The following is a 16,964-nucleotide window of genomic DNA, read 5'->3' as shown; positions in this document are numbered from 1 at the left end:
CCCGCCAATCACCAGCCCCTAGCTCACAAACGCTGGCCAATAGGAGGCTTTCTTCCGCCTTCACTGCAAGGCCTGTTGGGAGTTGGAGTCCTCCCTGGCCTTGACAGCTGTGTCCGGAAGTTTGACAGCTGGAGCTGCTGCGCCTGTTCCCAGCCCTGGGCAGAGTGTGGGGCCCACTCCTGGGGCTGCTGAACCCAGGGCTCCCTTGGCAGGGGGCCTGGAACAATTTGTATAGTGGGAGGAGGGGCTGAGAGCCACTGAACCAAACTACAAGTTGCTGTCATTAGCAGCAGGAGGGCAAGATCTGTTTTCTACAACACAGCTTTTAGTGACAAGGCTACGTCAGCAAAGTCAGGCTGGGTGAATGCTGTTTGTCAGCACTTTTTCTGACAAAATAATTCCCGCTGACAAGGTAGCATTCATACTTTCAAGTGTCACTACAAAACTTTGTCATTTATGGGGTTTTTAAAAGCATTCATGAATGACAAAAGTTTTGTTGATCAAGTGAGAGTGTAGACATATGTAACTCAGTTCACGCAGGTAAGTGCAATTGCAGTGTACCTCTTGGGGCCAGCAGACCAGAAAATCCAGCTATGGCATTAGCACTACTTCTAAAATGAGACAAAGCTTGAGAAAAAGAGACACCCTTTGCTGATAACTAACCCTGTGATTTATACAGGACAGTGGTGCAGCATGGATTCCATAATAGCAACAAATTCTGCAAAGGTATAGAAGTATACTGAGACTCTAGGATAGCACTGGAGGCATGCCTAAAGCTTTTATCCCCAAAGTAGCAAGTAGAATTGGCACAAGAGTTCTTGGAAAGTGTACTCCCAAATTAGTAGATAAAGCATATAATCAGTCATATATTGTTTATTATAAAAAAAAGAACCAAACCAATATTAAATTAAATAAATTACACAAACATTTTGAGCTGGTTATGCATCATGCAGGTATCAAATAAGGCTTCAAAGTCATTACATATTAATATCACTAGACTTTCAGAGACATAACAGGTCATTGGAAGTTTAGAATTTTCCACCCCCAATGGACTCTGAGTTTCTTTAGTTCCCTTGTAAGACACCCTGGAAATGAAGCTTTCTGAGCTGGCCACATAGAACCATTGGAAGAGAAATGCAAGTCATGCCAACTTATCATTCTGTTTTGCTCAGATCGGTGAATGTTGCCTTCCAAACTAACATTCTAGAAGCCATAGGCTTGTCAAGGCTCTGCATCTAAAACATGAGTGCTACTCAGTAGCAAAATGGTGACAGGAGTTTTGCCTTAAAAAATACCATCTGTCAACTGCTGAGGGAATCATTTGTCACCAGAATTGGCACAAAAGAAGCCAAGTATCCCTCTGAGTCTTCAAGGTGGCATGGTATGTAATGGTTGCCACTACTTTCATGGCACCATTCTTGACATCCCATCAGTCTTGCTGCTAGGAACTGCAAAGGTAACAATACATCTTTTGCACAGGGATTTGCCACTCGGAGGTTCCTTCTGCTTGAACTGATACATTTTGGCTATCAGGCCTATAGGACTGTGAGCTGAATCTGTAACAGATTCACTCTGATTCCTGAATTGCTGCTAGGGATATCACCAATTCAGAGTGAGGTTACGGCAGAGCTAGATATATTCATTCATTAGAATGACAAAGACCCTTGTTCCATTGCACCAAGCTGTTTGTTTATTCAAAACAGCAAGAAGGAGGAATGTTCAGGCAGCAGAGAAGTAGATGGAGAGGAATTAATTACAGTGCATTAGTTTCAAGGATAATTTGAAAGAATTAATGTCCTGATCTTAGCTTGTAGGACATGACTGTTCCACCAAAATTATGTGTCTCACTAAGCTCAAAAGGAGAAGTGTGATTTTAGTGTGTTCTTCTCCCAGCTCAAGAAAACGTTCTTCTATTTATTTAATAACTTTCTCCTGGGCCATGTAATCAGAGACTGAGGCAGAGCAGCAGTGACTTAATTAATGAGGTGTCACACAAAACTCGGGCAGTTCTGATGGAATGGAATGTTTGCCTAGTCTTGATGAGTCATGCAGCTCTATTTTCATTGCAATTGGGGCATCATTTATCTCGGAGCCACCGTACAACTCTATTTTCTTTCCCCGATAATGTTATCTCAAAGACCCTTTTATCAGGGTGGCTTAAGAGTGTTTTATAAATTAAACAGATTCAAAACCATGTATTAAAACACAAGTGTTATTAACATGTTAAGTGATTAGATCAGAAATAACTTTTTAAAATCAAGTTCCTTTCCATTATTAAGACCATTATTTATTTTTTCATTCTGGAAAAACAGACTGGTCAGTTTCATATTTGTTTCTACTCAGATTTGTTTGTTGGCCTTTATGTTTTATCCCACTGCTGGAAACACGGCAGGGGAAAATTTAAACTCCAGACAAACAACTGTTTTCATCAGAACTTTAAAAAGATCATGCAATGAATTCTGCTAATTTTAATTTTTGTAAAATTGTTTTTTACAAAACCTAATAAGTGTCCATTTAATCCTCAACATGCTATATATTTTTTCAGCATTTACATATACTTTTAATGCATTTCCTGTAATCATAGGCTTCAGAGAATCAATATGGGGCTGAAAAGGCAGAACTATAATAGAAAACTAAAATAGCAAGTTATTAGCATCACTCACACTTTTATATATAAAAGTATTATGTTTTGTATTTTTTTTAAAGATATCATCTGTCTGTCTATGGGTTATCGAGTAAGGCTTTTTTGCCCAAGAGGTAGGTTGTCTTGATAGCATCAGTTTGTGGTGATTTTTATTCAAATTCATCTAGTGCATGAGGGACCAGACACCATAGCAAACACAGCAGAGGAAGTTTCTCTTCTCTTTTAGGTGATTTCCTAAAATCTCTTCAGTTTGAAGCTCCAAGCTTGGAGAATTTAGTGCTGGGTATCACAAGAGCTTATTGTATCACAAGAGCATACAAAATGTGCTCAGATTTTAATTACACTGCTCCTGAATTACAGCATCATCAAAAGCCACTGCACTTATCTGATGGATCTCTCTCTGCCTGTCTCTGAATTTGTGAGGGGTGGGCAAACCAGCTAGGAAAAACTATAGCTGAGTCTAAACCAAACTTTTTAGTGATGTCCAGGTCCTGAGAATAGGAAGAGGAAACATCAAAAATACCACAGGAATAGCTACTCTCATGATATCTCTTAACTAAAGGCCTAGCGATGAAGGCCTACATAAAGTACAAGGCAAGATTCTCCTTTATTTCAATGGCCTTGAATCAGACCCTAATTCTGTCAGTGCTTTGAATACAATTTAAGTACCCAAACTATTCGGAAGGCCAGTGTGTGCATATAACTCCTGTTAGAGCAAGTAGGAGCCGTTGGTCCTGTTAACTAACGGAGCCTAACTTCCCAAAATAATCTGTGCATGTAATACAGAATGCAGCATTACTCCCATGCAGTGGGATCAAGGATGTTAGGCTCACAGAAAATGCAGCACCAATCAGTTAATGGTACCTGATAGTAGAGAAGACAGCACAGGAGGGCCTGTAGGGTGATAGAGACTACAGAGGTGGTTCTGGGTGGCAACCCCAAGCAATTCAGAGGCTTATCTTCAGTGTGTGGGATTCCTAAAAAGTCAGTGCACATTTTAAAATATTATCACCATGCAAATGTGTGTCACTTCATCTTGAAAGGATTATTTCTGGTTGTGAATCAAAGCCAGGAAACGCTCGTCACATTTCCATATATTTCACCTCATTGTAAAAAGAAAGCAAAATAAAGGCGGTGTCTGTGTTATGCAGTCCATACGGGTGGGTATGCGAGTAGCTTCTGGAGGAGGAGAGATGGAGATAGGGTTGACAGTGATGACTAATATGAATAATCTTTCTGCTGTGAGGCACTTGCCATTAAAGTTGCTGCTCTTCTGCAGCTAGTTGAACAGTATTTCCTGAGGTCCTGGTTCCTGTTGTGTTATGCGACCTGCTCCAAGAGTCCATTGCTCTGAATTGCACACACACGGGAGGAGGAGAGAGGCTGTCGGGAAGAAAAGTGGCCCGTTGCCTCGCAAACTCATTGCTACACCGGGCTGGAAGCACGGAAAGGCTGTATTGTGCACAGTCCAAAGGGGGGACACTTCTTCATAAAGGAATATGTCTGTTCCGGAGGCTGTGCTGGCACTTGGACATTCCCCCGTGTGCTCACAGAGCCGTCTGGGCCTCCGAATGGAACATGGTTCCGAACATCTCCTAAATGGACAAGAGCGTTTGATTAGGGTGGTACTAGTGACTTACATGTGCTGGTGTCCAACCATATGGTCACTGCACTTGTTCTCCCTGCCCCTTCTTTGCACCTTCTTTATTTCCTCTTGAATTTTATACTGCAAGAGGGAAGATTATTGGCTTTGGGGTGGCTTGGTTCAGAGGGTTCCCTTTGCATTGTTCACTAATAGGCTGAAAGGGGGCTGGAAATCCTTTTCGAATGACTGGCTTTCTCGGGCTAGACCCACAATAGCAGCAAGCAGGCAGGGGTCTAGACTAGCTGCCAGCAACTGGCGCCCTAGGCGAACCATGCAATCGGCGTCCTCACCTCCAAACCCCTCAATGATATTGCGCCACCATTTGGCGCCCCATTTAACTTGGCGCCTTAGGCGACTGCCTAGTTCGCTTATATGGATGGGCCGCCCATGCAAACAGGGTATTCCCATAAAACAAAGTCAGTGGAGGTATTCTGAGCTATGCCAGCTGCAGACTTGCACTGAAACCTAGTGATAAGCCTCATGCTCCAGACTCTCCAAACTCTGGGGCCCGCCAGGATTTGAACATTGTACTGCAGGCCCGTCTCCAGTAGAAACCCAGGAGTTTCTGTACTGGAATCGCCCAGTAGCCCATTTCATTAGGTATGCTGTGACACTGGCCAGGTAGGGTTGCCAGGTGTCCGGTATTGAACCAGACAGTCTGGTATTTTCCCCTCCTGCTTGGTAAAAAAATTCAGAAAATACCGGACACCTAAAATGTTTGGCATTTTCTGATTTTTTTTCCCAGACAGGAGGCGAAAATTCCAGGTGCTTACTGGGTTCCGCAGGGCAGTTTTCCGGCCTGACACAGGGCAAGAAGATGGCGGATGGCTGCCAGCAGCCTGGTAGGACCCAAAAGCCTCAAAAGCGTTTCTTAAAGGGGCCATGCTGTTTTTTATTTATTTTTTTATTTTTTTGCTTAACTCTTGGGGTCCTTTTTTTTTTCCCCCTGGTATGTTTTCAGAAACCATCTGGCAATCTTATGGCCAGGGCCTGATGATTCAGATGAAGACAAATACCATCCACCTCCACAGTGTGTCATACTGCACCATGCCGGGGGAGGTTTTCTTTCTGTCCCCACTCCTCCAAATGTCTTCGTGGAAGCATGAGGACTGATTGCCCACCTGCCTCCATGCTTAGGAGACATAAAATGCAGCAGACACAGTAGCAAAAGATAAATGCGTTTCTCTTCAGAGGAAGGCCAGTCTTATAGTTAAGGCATGAGGCGGGCAGCTGTTGATACAGGCTCAGTTCCTGCTGCTGCCACAGACTGACCTCCCTGTGCGGCCTTAGGCCACTCGTTCTATGCCTTAGCCTCCTGTCTGCACACTGCAGAACGCCACTCCCTGGCTCCCACCTTTGGTCTGTCTCATCTATCGTGGTTCTAAGCTCCCGGGGCAGGGACGACTTATGCGTAGGTACGGTTCTCAGCACAATGGGGCGTCCGTCTTAGTTGGGTGCTACCACAATACAAAGGGATTCCTGGTTCTACCCACCTCCTCTAGGTTCTTGAATTCGGTACTGCTTTCGTCTACAGATTCATCGTACATGGAGAGCTCTGTCTGACTTGGTTTCTGCATGGAAAGAAGTCATAATCAATGATTAGCTGGCATAGGACTGAACGGGATAAAAATGTAGCTAACCCGAGAACAGCCTATGAAGTTGCCCTATATAGCTTGGAAACACAAATTACTATTGGACTTGGTCCTGGACTCAAACTCAAACCCAAGAAAACAGATACAGGGAATGTTTGGGCAAGTGCATTGGTCCTGATTTGCATTTACATTACTACACCACATTGTTTACTTTCACAGCCACTTTGTGAGCCCTTGAGGCTGTGAAAGCAGTATAAAAGGCATTAATGTAAATGAGAATCATACCTATTGCCCAGGGCCATCCTTACCCATACACATAATATGGCACCTGAAAGTTTGGGGCACCGCTGGGTCTTAATGTCCACCCTGCCTCCTCTTCCTATCCCTGTTCTGCGGTTTTGCTACCTCCAGAGAGGATCAAGTGGATTTAAAAGTGACAGCCTGCCAGAGCTATTAGCAGAACAACGTAACTGTGAAAGAGCCATTCGAGTGGCAGTGAAGCCATTTAACAGGCATTTGCCAACCCCAGGTAGATACTATCAGTTTCAATGTACTGTGTGAGTGGACAGGACCTCAGTTTAAAATTTATTTAAATATATTTAATTAGTGCATTGCTGAAGATCATAAAATCACGTCTTTAAAAATCACCATCCCCCTGGCTGCCATGGGACATAGGGTTAGGGATATAGGGGGACCAGTTTAATAGCACTGTATGACCCTACAAGACTCCTCCAACATTTAGATTCAACAAACCCAACTCAGAAAGCGTCAGTTGTTTCCGTGTCTTACATCACAGTGGTAGCCAGGTGGTTTCACCTTCAGCAAATCTCTTAAAAAGCAAATAATTGCTGTGTGGCAGTGATAAGGTCTTTCCAGTGTCAGCCTAAGATTGGGACTGCAGAACTTTTTATCAAGTGTCGCAATGCAAATAAGTTGGCTGGGAGCAGCACCGGGCTGTGAGCGTCGAGATACAGTGTAGGCAAGGGAGAGGTCAGACCACAGTTCAGGGAAGAGTGAACGGCCAGACTGGTGATCAGAAATGGTCACGTAAAGCTGGCCAAGACACTCTGTCAGTCTGCGTTCATATGCAAGGGTTCATCACGGTCGCAGGGGTGAAAGTCAGGCACTGTGCACGGTGTGCTGCTCCGGTAAGAGCTGGCTGGGGCACTCTGCTGCAAGAGGGGCGGCCACGCTCCCCGCTGGGCTCCTGGGTCTTTTCTGCAGGCTGCCGCACTAAGCAGAAGGCAGGTGGAAAGGGGCTGGCTGGAGATGGACCCACACCAGTTCCCCAGGGTGATCTTTAGGGAGCGCAAGAGGGTTATGCCCCCCGATTCCTATCAATGCTGGTTGTTGCTCGCTGTTCTCCTTCCATCACTATCTGGGAGTGAGAGGAAAGCACCCAGTCTCCCTGCATTCCTTTCCTTCCTGGCTGGTGAGGGCAGGGGGCAGAGGAATAAGTGACCCATGCTGTGTGCTTCCCTCTGGCTCCCTGGCAGTCCTGGGAAGGGGAACAGCAAACAATTGATCTTCATATGCAAATCTGACACTGTTTCCCTGGTCTTGAACAAACACATTCACTGGATGTCGCATTATAAAGCCAGCCTGCCCTGCATTTAACACCTCATTGACATCAAAACCTGAGTATGGGACCCTCTCAGCCCACTCAGTTAATCTCATTAGCACCAGCACTACAATTGACAGCTACTTGTTTCCTCCTCCCACTTTTTTTTCTGTTACAAATTCTGGGTTCCTGTCATTTCCACTCCAGCTCATCTGAAAAAGAGGGTTGTGCCCACGAAAGTTCATGATACTTTATATATTTTTGTGAGTCTCTAAGGTACCACATTGGTTTTAACTGCTACAATGTCAATGAATGATCAGAAAGGGAGTGTGTGGTGATGGGCAGGGAGGGGAACAAGACATCCCAGGGTAATCATTATCATCATTCTTCTTCCAGGCTCACACTGACTGAGCCTACAGTCCGTCTGCTGCGTTTACAAATGCTGCCTCACCCCCCCCCCCCCACCAGCATGCCCGTAGCACTAGAAATATACTGGGAGAAGGGGCCCAAAGGGCAGACGTGTTTCTAAAGAGGAACGTCCCGCAGCAGCGTATTTCCCCTGGCTGAGCTGCTGTTGGCACACACGCACAGTGGCAAGGCAGGATGTTTTCACATGTTATCATGAGTTTTCACTGTTTCCATTCGAGTTACTATGCAATAACCGGCTGGTATCTTGCTAAATAACCTAGGTCACCCCTGTATTTACAGCTCGTGCCACATTGCTGTACGTCACTTTCCTTGCCCCTCCTGCTGGCAATGACTGGAGCTATTCCTGGGGAGGTGGATGTGTTCTGCCTCTAGTTACTAGGGGCTGAGCTTTGCTATTGTTTGCGTTTAAGCACAGGGCCGGCCTTAGGGCTGGGCAAGCCAGGCCCATGCTTAGGGCACCATAGGTAGAGGGCGAGGGGCAACTGGGCATGGGTGTGGCTGGGTAAAGCATGTGGAGGATACTGAGTAGGGGGGCAGGACATGCTGGAAGCGTGGGGCTGGCGTTGGGGGCAGAGGTGGGAGGAAAGTGAAGGGGTTGGGGTGAAGGGGGCACTGTGCAGAGGTTGAGGCAAAGGGGGAACAATGCAGGGTTAGTGGCAAAGGGAGCACAGGGTAGGGGAGCCCACGGGTGCCAGGGGAAACGGGGAGTGTTATGCCCTCAGGAGACAAGGGCACCAAAACACAGGTTTGCCCAGGATGCCATTTTCCCTCAGGCCAGCCCTGTTTAAGCATCCCCATTGACAGTCAGTTATGAGCAAAACCCTGCTCCTGGTTGCCTTGTGCAATGCTTTTGACTTCAACAGGGCTGGGCAGTGGCTCCCTGCCTGGGAGTCTGGTGTATATCTTGGGTCTCTAATGAAATAACTGAAGTAGGTTCTTATCCTCTCACGGGCCGTGCATGTGTGTCGCAGGGGCCAGCATGCAGCCCCGCGGTTCTGCACCATGCCGGGAAGCCCACGCTGTACCTTTTCTAAACCAGGCGAGCGGAAGTCTCCTCTGGCATTTGCCAGCGCAAAGAGAACAGCATCATGGATGGTCAAGAAGATGTGACTTTGGTCCAGCCCCCCTTCTTCGAAGACGCCGCCCGTGCTAATGTCGTGGTACACCTGGGCTGCAGAAGGGAAAAACGATGCTGTGAGTGAAGAGAAAGCTTCTGGAGGAGGAGTGGATGGGAAGCCAAAGATCTCTCTCCTGCCATCCATCTCCACCCTCTGACAAACAGAGGCTAGGGACACCATTCCTTACCCATTCTGGCTAATAGCCATTAATGGACTTAACCTCCATACATTTATCTAGTTCTCTTTTAAATCCTGTTATAGTCCTAGCCTTCACAACTTCCTCAGGCAAGGAGTTCCACAGATTGACTATGCACTGTGTAAAGAAGAACTCCTGCTGCCCATTAATTTCATTTGGTGGTCCCCTAGTTCTTATATTATGGGAACAAGTAAATAACTTTTCCTTATTCACTTTCTCCACACCACTCATGATTTTATAGATCTTTATCATATCTGCCCTTAGTCTCCTCTTTTCCAAGCTGAAAGTCCTAGTCTCTTTAATCTCTCCTCATATGGGACCCGTTCTAAAATTATTAGGAGTTTGGTTGCCCTTCTTTAACCTTTTTTAATGCCAGTATATCTTTTTTGAGATGAGGCAACCACATCTGTACGCAGTATTCAAGATATGGGCATACCATGGATATAAGGGCAATAAGATATTCTCCATCTTATTCTCTACCCCTTTTTTAATGATTCCTAACATTCTGTTTGCTTTTTTGACTGCTATTGCACACTGCATGGACGTCCTCAGAGAACTATCCACGATGACTCCAAGATCTCTTTCCTCATTGTAGCTAAGTTTGCTCCCATCATATTATATGTATAGTTGGTTTTTTTTCCAGTGTGCATTACTTTACATTTATCCGCATTAAATTTCATTTGCCATTTTGTTGCCCAGTCACTTAGTTTGGTGAGATCTTTTTGAAGCTGTTCACAGTCTGCTTTGGTCTTAACTACCCTGAGCAGTTTAGTATCATCTGCAAACTTTGCCACCTCACTGTTTACCACATTTTGCCTTTGTGTAATGAACTAGCTCAGTAAATCTTTTCTTCTTGCTACAGGCTTGCTTTATTCTCTGAGCTATTAAATCCCGCTTCCTAAAATAATCAGCACTGAGTGGCATGTGACAGAAACCTTACTGCATAGGAGATTTCCTGGTAGCATTGGGGAATATACTGCCAGGAACAATCCTGAATTAGTAATAGGAAAGCACTAGCCCATTGTAAAAGTCTTTCTTTGATTATCTGTGATTTCCTCCTTCTCCTTTCCAATGATTTAATATTAAATATATCTATGAATTTACATCTATATCTCGCCACCACACCCGTATCCGAGAAATAAGGGAACGAGCACAAAGAAATGTGCTATGCTTGGATGCTTACCATGCACGTTGGCCAGGAAAACTTTAATCCCAATCTTCTGATAGCTGGAACACACCTGGATGGGGGAGGAAATGGAGAGAGAGAATAATAATAATAAATAATTCTATTTAGTGATGTCCTGTGCTTATAAAAGGCTTTTCATCCAAGGATCTGCACCAATTTTCCTCACAAGCTGGAAGTGAGGAAGACAGGGGAAGTGACGGAGGGGTAACTGGATGTCCTTCGGGATGTGTGGTCCTGATCGGCATCCCACTGTATTCAATCTCACTGATGCACATGTGTAAACCCTCAGCGGAATACAATAGGGACCATCACTCGAGGACGAAGTATCCTTCTCCCCATTGCACGGAAGGGAAACAGAAGGGACTTGTCGAAGGAGTCACGCTCTGAATTCAGGGTGTGGAAGAGAACTAACCTTCCCCAAAGCTTTTGTGCCCATCAGATCCACAAAGCACACGCCGCTCATGTCCAGGATAATGGTGTGGAAGCTGACGTAGGGGGGTGCAGTGGTCATGGGGTCGACGTTTGCCGCTGGGATGACACTGCCGTTGCTGCCCCGGTGGCTCGCGATGCTGCCCAGCTCACTTGAGGTATTGACCTGCCCGGCGCTGTTGGCAGGTGGGTGGAATGTGACGTAGGAGATGCTGTTGCCGTTGGCGGTGGTTTGGTTATTGTTGGTGTCCGTCGGAGAGGTGATTTCAAAATCTTTCTGCAGCTCTTGCACGGACAAGGTCTGCAGCCAAACAAAGACAACAAGGTGAGGGGGTGGGGTGGTTATGAGCGTTCACAACTCACCTAGTGATTCCTGTGTCCACCCCAAATCTTCTGATTGAGCTACCACCTGTATGGGAGAAAGGCATCCCTCCCTCTGTCAGGCCAGTGTCATCCCTGCCACGTCTCTATAAGAGGGGGGAGCTTCCTTCTGTCTGCGCCCAAGGGATCAGCCAGTTTGTCAAACATCATCAGCGACTCAAACCACAAGCAGCACTCCGGCCACCAAGCCACGGCCACCTGGCCCATTCACTACCCTTGGCTGGGCGTTCGGGGTCCCTAGCAGGCAACAGGATATTCCACAGCCTCCTGGACCGTGAAATGAGCAGCCAAGGGGAGGGATGGAGAAGCCCTTAGGATCCACTCAGTAGGAGAACAGTGTGGAGGCACAGCAAGAGCTGATGCCGCCTCTGCTTCCTGGATCCTCTCTGTTGTCTTCCCTGGTACTATTTACTGTGTTCAAACTAGGGATGTAATAGTGTAGTTGATAATTGATTATCCGATAAGCAAAAGCTTATAGGTTAATGCTATAGACTATACGCACTGCCTTCCCCCCTCTCTGGGACAGGGGCTGCTGCTACCCTGTGCTGCTGCTTCTGTATCAGAGGCAGCAACACAGGGCATCAGGCAGTCGGTCCATTAGGGGAGCTGGTTTTTAAACTGGCTCCCCTCATGGACCAGCTCCTGCCTGGCACCCCACGTGGAGTGGCAAGGGGTCCTTGGGAGCGGGGCCGGAGTGCACTGGCTGTCAGCCCCGCCCCCGGGACTATAGAATAGTTCACTAACCGATAAGCTTTCATAAGGTTATGTGACTAATTGATTAATCGATATTTAACATCCCTAGTTCAAACACGGGAGGCCACTCTGACAACTTGCCCCCCAAAATTCCTTAAGGCTACACCAAATTTGCACATATCTATTCACAGACATTTTAATAATCCAGATGGAACCCATGGTGGCCATATTTGCCCCTTTCCATTGCTGATGTCAGTTTGCATTCGCTAAGCCATGCCATGAAAAGGAGACCAGAATACTAACGTGAGATCTATCCCTGCTGTCACAGGCCATGGGCTCGGAGGCTGGTCTTTTCTGCCCTAGACTCTCTGGCCAAATTGAGCAGCCTCCTGCTCCTACTCAACCCAATGGGACATTGACACCCAGTTTGGTGTGTAAATCACTGTAGCATGAGTCATGGGTCAGAGCAGGAGGAAGAGTCCCGGTGAGGTTGGAAACATGGACGTACGCGGGGCTATACCACAATCAAAGGAACCCAGTGTGAGTCACCTTGCTGTTCCTGAAGAACATTTTTTGCAGCTTCGGAGTTTTTTGTGATGCCGCCGCCTTCTCCTGGTGTTTCACGTATTTTTTCCTGGCTAAGTACACTTTGCCGGGGTCAACCCCCGTCTAGGGAGAAAGAGAGGCAGTGAGTTGGGTTTGTTGATGTAGCGCATCTCTCAGTGACCTGAGCTCAAGAGCCTTGTACCCATATATGAAAAACAGAAAGGGAAACTGACCACGACTTGTGCTGGCACAAGGTCCAACACCCACCTGCTGTAGGGAACTTATTCCCATTTCCTTAAATGGGAAACTTTGACAACTCAACGGATGGAGACTTCCCTTCTCTAGAGCACAGAATATGGAGGCAGCCAAACTAGAGGGGCTAAAATGGAATCAATTGTGCCCCCAGCTTGCGCACACCCCATTTCAGGGGTAGTCTCGGCCTCGCTGTGTTCACACTGCTAGCATGAGCCAGCTCAAATCCCACTAATGTGAGACTGTCCACCTGGGCTGGAAGGCTTGCTGCCAGCTGCAGTGCAGACACACTCTGAGGGGCTAAAGTCCCCAGCTCTCAGAGCAACCTGCCCAGGAGCACAGGTTGCCAAAGGAGAGACAAGTTTGGAACAGGCACCGGGAAGTCAGTCGGTGTACAAATGGCTGGAGTGCTAGAGGCCACTGCAGCACCTCTGTCTGGCTAGGATTTCTTACCTTTGCTATAACCTTCTCTCTGAATATCTCTGAGTTGGCAAAGTACAGCGGGGAGCAATAGGTCACAATTTTAATTCCGTCGAGTTCAGAGACCTGCAACAGACGTCAGAGTTCAGACTATGCATGACAAGCCTTGGCATAGGGTTGTTAGGTTGGGGCTTTTGCAACAAGAGTGTAGGGTGGGATAAATGGATCTCACAAAGAAATCTCAGGTAACCTTCAATGTGTGCTTATTTGTAGGGAACAGAACTAGAGCGGGGCCAAACATTTTGGCTAGAACTTTTTTGGAGCGATAAATCCAGATGCGGCGACATTGAAATGTTTTGCAAATTCATGCCAGTTTCACCAAATTATTTTTGCCGGAAAAAACAAACAAACAAACAAACAAAAAAACCTACCAACAAAACGTTAAATCAAAAAAATCAGGAAAACATTAAACCACTTCATGTTGACATTTTTTATACAAAAACTTTTGGATTTTTTTTAAACTCCAAATTAATTTTTGTTGTAAAATTGCTTTTAGTTTTTATTAAAAATCAAAAACATTTAAGAACAGAGAAAAGGAAAAGGAAACGTTTTGCTCTATCCCAAACAATTTTTTCTGGGAATTGGCAATGAACTGAAAAATCAGGTATTTGCACAGCTTTAGACACAAGTACCAGCTCCCTCTGTTTTTCCATGGAATAATAACGTAACCAGTGAACTAGCCCTTCAGGTGAGACAGATGGGTGGAAAACCTGGGGGTCTTCTGCTTAAAATGAGACAGACAGGGAGTAAATGAGCACAAAAGCCTCCACCAGAAAGAGCAGATCTAATGTGGTGGCTCTTAAAGTAAAAAACAACCCGACTGAGCTGAATCTGGAGAGAAAGTAACACAGCTTACATACAGCCTCTTTGGATCACTTATTGGCCTGGTCATGCAGGAATGAGAAACAGAGGGGCTTGCGTTTTTGCTTAGGGGATTTTAGCTTCCACTCTTACCTTATTGTAGTCTTTGGGGTTCTTGTAAATGTCGGTGGAAGTTAATTGACCCAGAGCGGAGCCATTACGACTAGGGAGGAAAGACGACAGATAGATTATATTTAAGACAGGGAAGAAAAATGCTGCTTCTCTTGCTGTCATGCAAGTGTGCCGCATACGAGGGTTCTTGTTTATTTATATTCTAGTAACACCTGGAGGCTCTCACAAGACTGGGTGCCTGATTGGGTTGGGTACTGGCAAGAGCAAGGTTCATTCACAAGGCTGCCCTGCTTTGTGGTTGAAATTCACTCTTGTGCCGAGGTCCAGCTGGAGGGCTATGCACCAGTGAAGGCCTATGCCGAGGGGCATAAGTAGCGTGTAGGTTTTGTGGCAGGCTCTGCACAAAGGTGGATTTCACCCTAATGAGCAGGGGATTCTTTAGGGAAAGTCACATGGAGCTGGTGTTTTTCTGAGCAGGGTAAATAGTTACAGAGTTACACCCACTTTGGAACAGGCACCTGGGCTACTATGCATAGCAGGGAAACTGACAGACTTCACCAGGCCACGTGCATGGCTCGGGGCTCCCGGACGGGGCAGAGGGTTAGGCAGAAGGAGCGGGGCTAGGGGCTAGTCTTCAGCGCCGCCCAAGGCCCCAGAGTCGATTTAAAAAGCCTGGGACTCTGGCAGCTTTTAAATTGCCAGCCCCTGGGGCAGCTTCTCCTCGCCCCCGTCAGCGGCCCCGGTGCACAGGAATGGAAACCAGGCACTAATTAACAACCGACATTCCTATTGACACATTCCAAGGGGAGGGTCTGGTGCCTGCGTTTTCCCAGGGGCTCCTGTCAGATCTTCCTTTGAAAATCTAGCCCGAAAGCCATTGATCCAAGAGCCCACAGGTTGTTTTGTGACTGGAAAGTTCTCTGCATGGGCACAGCGCTCAGATTCTACTTACAACTGTGTGTGGAACACCACCACCAGCACAGAAAATCCCACTCCGACGGCGAGTCCAAATGGCAGGCCCAAGAAGAAAGCCGACAGGAAACTCACCAGCCAGACCAACTGTGGAAAGACAAGAATAGCAGGTCATTTTTCTGTGGCACAGAGAAGGGTTCCCTGTAAGCTGTGTGCTTTTGCTGTCATTCAGGAGTGATTCAAATGCCACCCAGCTGATTAGCAGAGCACTCACTGCCAGGTTTTCTGTTTCTACTGGTGGTGCACATTTGCACATGCCTTTGTGCACATACAATTTTATTCTGCACATGGATGGAAAAGATTAGAGGTGAACACTCTGATGAAACATTTGCAAGGTCAGCTGGACTGGAACTCAAATCCCTATTGGTTGGGGATTAAAAAACTCGATCTAAATTTTACCACTTAAGCCCGTTTCTAGTGGTAAGTAGCTGTCCGGAGCACAAAAACAAAAAGAAAATGTTTTCACGTACGGTGTCTGCTCTTGGGACACTGAGGCACGTTTGCCATAAACTGAAGTTCCTCAGCATGGGCGGTAGGTGAACGCCCATCTGCAGAAGGCAAGCTCCATCCTCGTCCCATCCCTTCTGCCCGAGGCCCCGCCACTGCAGCCAAGCTCTGCCCACCCCAGCTCGATCCTTCCTGGTCATATGGAGGGCTGGCACTGCCATGCTGCACCGCGGCCCCATTCCTTCCAGGTGGGTGGAGAATCTGAGCTGCTGTGCCATGGCTCCAGCCTTCCCCGGCGGCAGCCCCAGCCTGTGGTGGTCGGGCATGTAGGAAGTTTTGGGAAGTCTGTGTCTTCCCTGGCCTTCATTACCAGCCACTCATGTTCCTCAGCTTTAGAAAGGTGTCTGTACATTAGTATAGTACTTCGTAAACCCCTCAGTAACCAGACTAGTACCTTTTTCACTAGTCAAGACAGGACGTTTGCTGTTTTCTAATGTATTTCCAATCTAGTCGCATCTTTCTGAATGCCCCTGCTGCTGATCAGCTGGCAGTCTTGTAGCAGAGATGTGTTTCTACTTGAAAAGATTTTTTAACAGCTGGTAGATACGTAACTGATATGGAAGCAGTGCCCTCTGAGAAACATTACACAGTTGTCGTCTCGCCCACAACGGGAGTAACGGGCCTGATTCTGATTTCATTCACACCAGGGTAACACCATTACATTCAAATCCCAGATATAAGGTGGTATGAGACAGAGGAGAGAGCAGCAGAACCAAATAATTTTATCAATGACTTCTCCTCCTCATAAGTCCTTTCTAAACTATGTGATACCTGAACAGTGATCCATGCAGCCAGTTCTCAGGTGAAGCACAACAGCTATTTGATATCACATAGCAAAGCTGTGACAACAGTTTAGAACAGGAAGTGGAGAAGGTCACTGTATCCAATAGAAATTCCAGGGAAGATTGCACCAGCATGCAATTAAACTAACTGAAAATTGGCCAGAATACCAGGATCAAGCCCTCTTGTGTTCCAAAACAGCAGAGGGCAATCTTTCTTGACATTTTGATCCAAAAGACAGTACAGCTTGGACCTACATCAGTAAGATGGATCTGAACTCAAAAACTGGACCCAAGCCCCTAGAACTTTATGGAAATTCAAAGATAGATCCAAACTTCGGGTCTATTTGGATCAGGGTGAAAATAGGTGTTTTTAAAATCAGGTTAGTTGATATGACTCAAGTTTGTCTGGACTAGGAAACCTGGCTTGGTTTAGATTGAGTTTAATGAACAAGTTGGCTAAACCTAACCTAATTTCAAATGCTTTTGGTAATCAAGACTAATCTTTAAGCTCTCCTGTATGCCACAACAAAACCAATTGGCACCGTTTTAACAGCGTTAAACTATGTCTAAACTAGCTGTTAACATGGCCTTTCAAGTCAGGTTAGCTCCCTTGGTTTA

The 16,964-nt window shown here is 46.3% G+C and overlaps 1 protein-coding gene across 1 annotated transcript in view; it reads right to left on the bottom strand.

Annotated features, from left to right (window-relative positions):
* Positions 1 to 858: 858 nt before the first annotated feature.
* The window catches only part of SLC26A9 (solute carrier family 26 member 9), a 56,882-nt gene continuing 40,776 nt past the window's right edge, over positions 859 to 16,964 (bottom strand). The window contains exons 13-21 of the mRNA XM_006137217.5: positions 15,038 to 15,144; positions 14,107 to 14,176; positions 13,126 to 13,218; positions 12,424 to 12,543; positions 10,784 to 11,101; positions 10,369 to 10,423; positions 8,897 to 9,042; positions 5,783 to 5,860; positions 859 to 4,239 (exon numbers count right to left, since the gene is read on the bottom strand). Of these exons, the coding sequence (XP_006137279.3) occupies positions 4,192 to 4,239; positions 5,783 to 5,860; positions 8,897 to 9,042; positions 10,369 to 10,423; positions 10,784 to 11,101; positions 12,424 to 12,543; positions 13,126 to 13,218; positions 14,107 to 14,176; positions 15,038 to 15,144 (1,035 nt within the window). The 3' untranslated portion in view covers positions 859 to 4,191. The remainder of the gene's footprint in view (positions 4,240 to 5,782; positions 5,861 to 8,896; positions 9,043 to 10,368; positions 10,424 to 10,783; positions 11,102 to 12,423; positions 12,544 to 13,125; positions 13,219 to 14,106; positions 14,177 to 15,037; positions 15,145 to 16,964) is intronic.

The sequence above is a fragment of the Pelodiscus sinensis genome, chromosome 27, assembly GCF_052426305.1.
Source record: "Pelodiscus sinensis isolate ZL-2025 chromosome 27, ASM5242630v1, whole genome shotgun sequence".
Classification (NCBI taxonomy): domain Eukaryota; kingdom Metazoa; phylum Chordata; order Testudines; family Trionychidae; genus Pelodiscus; species Pelodiscus sinensis.
This window is presented reverse-complemented; position numbering and strand designations above follow the sequence as displayed.